Genomic DNA, 5,405 nt, shown 5'->3' with positions numbered 1-5,405 from the left:
GGGGGGGCCACGACGTTTGGGTGGCCACCGATACTCGCTGAGCGGCTCTCGAGGACGAGATGGGCCGGCTGAGGCGCGGATTCGCAGGAGCAAGTCCTGCTTCTGGGCGAGTCAGGCGTTGGCGGCGATCCGGGATCGAGATATATCCTCTCGAGCCTCCACTTTGTTCCTCGCGCTTCGGTCCTAATGAGTGCCGGTTTTCCACGGCGGCCTCTTCTCCGGCTCCGGCCGTGGCGGCTGGTAGAAGCGGATGCTGTTTTTGGCTTTCCTGTGGAGGGGACGCAGTACACCACCGATTGGAGGCGACTGCCGTCACGCGTTTCCACGTCAAAAGTCCTCGACGTCGGGTGAGCCGACAGAGGAGGAGAGTGAGAGTTCGTTCTGCGTAGCTTGTTCATGCGTCTCGACACTGGGAGAGTGGAGCCACAGAATAGTGCGAACAGATTTCGCCTTCTTTCGGACGGGCCAGGCTTCTTATTTCGTTAAACAGTAATTCTTCTAACGCAAAATGCGGCCATCCGGCGGCGACAGGTAACATTATTGACGTAAACAAACTCGCGTATATTGTGCTCCTTGAGCGCTCGCGAGAAGTGCTGGGTGGCGGGTGGCAGCCATATCAGGCGCGTTCTCATACAACAATAATTATTATGTGTGAGAAATAATTTGTATGGTCGATCTACACTTATGTGAAAAATGAGGCGTCACTCAATTTACTTGATCTAGTTAAAATAGAAAATCTCAATTATTAATCCTGCAATTTATATCAAGAAAAGAAAATTCTTTGAACATAAACAAATAGTACGTAAGATATACGAATATAACTTAAAATAATTAATCATAGAAAGCAGTAATGAGCATAGAATCAATGTATCAATTTAATTCCTCGTAGTTAAATACGTTTTAGTTGAATAAATCTTTCAATTACGAAGAACCAAGTTCACTCACAATAAACAAAGAAATAAAAGAAGAAATATAATTAAGAAGCTCAATAAATTGTCACATATCTCACATAATTAATCATTATTCATGAAGATTGATACATTAATTCTCTGTAAACGAATGCAAATATAGTTTGCTATTAATTTTCTTAAATCATAGATAATATCCTTTGAAAAAGAATAAACGCACGCAAGATTACTTATTGAAACGCAAAGAAATTGTATAGATATACTTGAATCGCTAAAGATGATTATTTATAAGAATATTTACAAGAAGAAACGCTTTGATCATTCAGAATCACTACGAAATAATTAGCGAAATATTTACGAGAATAATTCTAATTTGTCAATTGTTCACGTTTAAACATATGAATGAATAGAATATTTCAAGAGACTTTAATCAATATAAAAACTCGAGCTAATATTAATCGGTTATTGCAAACAAGGACAACAACGCAAGTACGTATGTACGTTATATGTAATTGAATACAAAAGATCTAATGATCACGCTTTTTCGAACGCAAAGAAAAGAATAAGAAATATTTTACAGTTTGTTATAATCAGTAACTGATTGCAATCAATGAATTAAACAAAGTATATAAACCTTACATGAGCTCATATATATTACGTGACTCGAAACAAATTGTGCACAACTCTTCGATCATCGAGGAAGTTTTCCTCTCAGCTTGCCCTCTCGATATGTCGGCAAGCTGAAATTCGTAACCGATCGTAAAAATCATGATCTCTTGCGGATCCCTCGTGTAACGATAGACGAGAGTCTAACGTCCGTACTCTTGAATGTAATAAAACGGTTACCTTTGAATCGAAGTTCTCGTCATATAAACAGTATTTGGAATTATAAATGGTCTTACAGACCAAGCCACGGACGGCTTCCTTCTCGATTTGTAAGTGGCTTCTCGTATTCCATCTGAACAGGCCTTCTAGAACGTTCCCAATATGGCTGCCTTTCCTCGTTTCCAGAATCGTCGCAGTAATTTTCCAACAGGGCTCGTGTCCTTTATTTCGACGAACGTCGCCGCTCAAACGTATCGCATATACGATAAACCGATACAATAACTGTTTCACCTCGAACATCAGAATTTTATCACGCCACGACTCAAATGTACTATTCACTGCGGAAAAGAATGACGCAATTATTAAGTTATAGAACACCGAATACAACGGGTGTGTGTCGCGAGACATCCGGAAGACGAATGCTCGCTCGCCCGGGCTGCGCGCCCCTCCCAACATGCTCACGCAAGCGCGCGAACGCCCTACGCCGGGCCGCCTGGGACGCAACGCGGTCGGCGCCTATTGCGCGCATTTTCACCGTTCTACGCATACCGCGCGACCTGACCTACCGCAATATGAAATGTATAGGTGGCTGCACCTACACAATCTCTCTCTCTCTCCTTTAGCTTTACTTTATACAGATACCTACAACAACAAAAAATATCTATAATTTGAAGATATTTGAACTAAATTCTTTAAAAAATTTTTATAATTTAATTTGTATTCCTTAACAGATTCCAGTATATATGTATAAACGTAGATTTTATATACTTACATTTTGAAAAAGCACGTGCAGGTGTATCACATATAAAGGCATTTATTTTTATTTGAAACTTATTTATCTGCATTCCTTGAATAGGTTGTTAAGTTCAGTGACAAACTCTCGAAAAAATAATTTAACAGGAAGTTTACTCTCATCACAATAAATTGCCACGACTTGTGGAGCAACATTTGAAAATTCAGCAATTTTCATCAGAATTGGCCAAAATTGGGTTTTTGAACTATTATTTATTGGTAGACCATCTATATAAAAATTTATTGCAACATTCACTGGTTTTGTAATACCTTCGTTGCTAAGTAGAATGTTAGTTAAACTCTGTTTGATCCCATAATACCAAAAGTGGCCAGTTCCCATTGGCACAATTTCTACTTTTTGTGGAGTTTGTAGTAAGATTCTACAATCTTTGGGTAAATTGTTAAAACCATCAACCTGAGACAAAAGGTATAACAATTCATTCAGAGCAACATGCGTAATACAATTCCTCAGGGCCCAGTCTCTTAAATTTTCAATAACCTTTAGCACCTTGTCTTGGTCTTAAAAAAAATTTCCTCATGGTCATATAACGATTGTATGTCGATATCTTCAGTTTCCATATCAGAAAATTTTGGTAATTCAGGAAAATTTGTTGATTTTCCTGACCTTGAAGCTTGGATGGGAGTCTCAAGATTTACATCTTGATCTATATCTATATCTTTTGATGATTCTGATGTGTTATTTTTTTTCTCTTAAAATCATCTCTATGCTTTAGATCCTTTTTAAATTGTTCACAAAGTTTTAGCCTTTTTCTATAAAAGGTGGGAAAATGTTTAAACTTTTTTTTCTGTTTTTCCATATTTTACAAATATTTAACCTCTGCAAAAAAGTCAAACGTCACATCAAACCGAATGTTTTATTAGGTGTACAACTTAGTTCGGTCCGTTTTCAAAAGATGGCTGTAGCGGTAAGTGGTGGTCGAAATAAATAGATCGCAGACGTCATACAATAAGCTTAGGCATTTGTAAACATAACGCCATAGAAATATTAGTCGATTTGTGTCTGCATCATAAAGTTATTCTCGATTGAAAATGTCAGCTTACGAGCCAAATTCTCGTCATTTGCGGGAGGTTTTAATTTTCTGCTTCAATATGAAAAAATCTGTGGCTGAGGCTCATCGAATGCTCTCAAATACGTATGGTGAGGCCGCTATTAGTGAAAGAACGTGCCGAGAGTGGTTTTAATGCTTCAAAAACGGTGATTTTGACGTCGAAGACCGGCATGGCGGTGGAAGAAATAAGGTTTTCGAAGATGCAGAATTGAAGGCATTACTTGATCAAGACTCGTGTCAAACGCAAGAAGAATTGGCAGGATCATTGGGAGTGACTCGACAAGCCATTTCAACAACGATAGACACGATAAAGTGATTTTGCAGCATGACAATGCTCGACCCCATGTCGCAAAACCCGTCAAAACATATTTGGAAACTTTGAAATGGGAAGTCCTACCCCACCCGCTGTATTCACCAGACATTGCTCCCTCTGATTACCATTTATTTCGGTCGATGGCGCACGGCCTGTCTGAGCAGCACTTCACATCATATGAAAATATCAAAAATTGGGTCGATTTGTGGATAGCCTCAAAGGATGAACGTCGCTATTCCGACGCGGTATCCATATACTGCTAGAAAGATGGGAAAAAATAGTGGCTAGCGATGGACAATACTTTGAATAAAACCGTACGTACCGTTCTTTCACAATAAATGCGTTTTTCAAGCAAAAAAACGGACCGAATTAAGTTGTACACCTACACTCATATCTCTACATTTTTTAGGCAGAATTTGTTACCATTTCTCGCAATTTCTTAACGTCAGTCAGAAATGACCACAGGCGACATTTCACAACGTTAGCGTTTTACAACGTTTGATGACAAAACGTTGGTTTACGTTGGCAATTACGTATTAAAGTCGCTCGAAAAGTGTGGTGCAGAGTATAACGTCAGGCGAACGTTAAATATCTTAACGTCGGGTAATAGGATTTAAACTGTTTCAAATTTGACGTTGGGAACGTGATAAAAAAAGCACGTCGTAATTTTAACGTTAAGACAACGTCCAAAAAACGTTAGTAATTATAAGTTACATTTTATAACTTTCTTGGACCGCTTACAACGTTGTGATTAGTAGAAAAGTAGTCCTTAGTCGGAAAGTTAACCGAAAAATGCTGCTTGGGAACACGCATCTGCATACTTTTTCTTAAAAGCAACTATGTCTTTTTCATACCGATTCGTCTCATTATTCTATGCATAAAAATATTAAGGTACATTACCGAAAACTTAATGTTTTACAAGATATTTTGTATTTTATGTCAAAATACTAGAACTTTCAAGCCTTATAATTCCAAAAGTTCTTAATTTTGAAAAACTTTCAAGATTAGCTACAAGAATATGCATTAAAAAATAGGGATTTTTATTTAAGAAATTAAAGGTGTCGTTTACATGAGCTTTAAACGACCATCCATGGTTAAACCAATGACACCATCTTATGGCCCCCTCGAAACCAAATAACTTTTGTCTGAAATATTTTTCTCTCCCGGGCTTGGTTCTCGAGATATTCGACTGGATGGATTAAAATATTCCACGCTGTATAATCAGATCCGAAATTTGGGTACTATTGTGACCGAACTTGTGGTCTCGAACTGGAATAAACTTACTTGTAATGAAATTAAAACGGTCGCCACTGTGTTTTAGACGTTGACACAGAACGTATATGCCCGTCAACGGTATCGACAATGGTCTCAATTACTTCTTTCCTTTCAAGATAGCTATCTTCACGTCGATGGCTCGTCCTCTGGATCCGCACTCGCTTTCGCGTCGCGTAAGATGCTTATATATCCGGTTAATTAGGAAAAAAATCTTTAATAAGT

At 38.4% G+C, this 5,405-nt stretch overlaps 1 protein-coding gene across 2 annotated transcripts; it reads right to left on the bottom strand.

Moving 5' to 3' along the window:
* Nucleotides 1-1,226: 1,226 nt before the first annotated feature.
* Nucleotides 1,227-5,369, bottom strand: LOC112455565. 2 transcript variants are annotated; one of them, XR_003040870.1, is made up of 3 exons: nt 2,506-4,533; nt 1,755-2,375; nt 1,227-1,648 (listed from the first exon to the last, which is right to left on the bottom strand). XR_003040870.1 is itself a non-coding variant. In XM_025017576.1 (3 exons), coding segments are annotated over exons 1-3 (423 nt in total). In that variant the 5' UTR covers nt 5,194-5,369; the 3' UTR covers nt 1,227-1,543. The 2 variants fall into 2 exon arrangements, 1 of the variants encoding a protein (XP_024873344.1); XM_025017576.1 differs by lacking the exon at nt 2,506-4,533 and adding an exon at nt 5,193-5,369 and having other exon boundaries at nt 1,755-2,071.
* Nucleotides 5,370-5,405: the final 36 nt, after the last annotated feature.

The sequence above is a fragment of the Temnothorax curvispinosus genome, unplaced genomic scaffold (assembly GCF_003070985.1).
Source record: "Temnothorax curvispinosus isolate PA1 unplaced genomic scaffold, ASM307098v1 QBEX01006200.1, whole genome shotgun sequence".
Lineage (NCBI taxonomy): Eukaryota > Metazoa > Arthropoda > Insecta > Hymenoptera > Formicidae > Temnothorax > Temnothorax curvispinosus.
The sequence above is the reverse complement of the archived record's forward strand: the minus strand, read 5'-3'. Positions and strand labels throughout refer to the sequence as shown.

Excerpts from the sequence above, each read along its gene's own strand:
- LOC112455565 (XM_025017576.1), bottom strand. Across the intron at positions 1,649-1,754 it reads ACGAGAACTTCGATTCAAAG|CTTGCCGACATATCGAGAGG; the intron begins GTAACCGTTTTA and ends TACGAATTTCAG.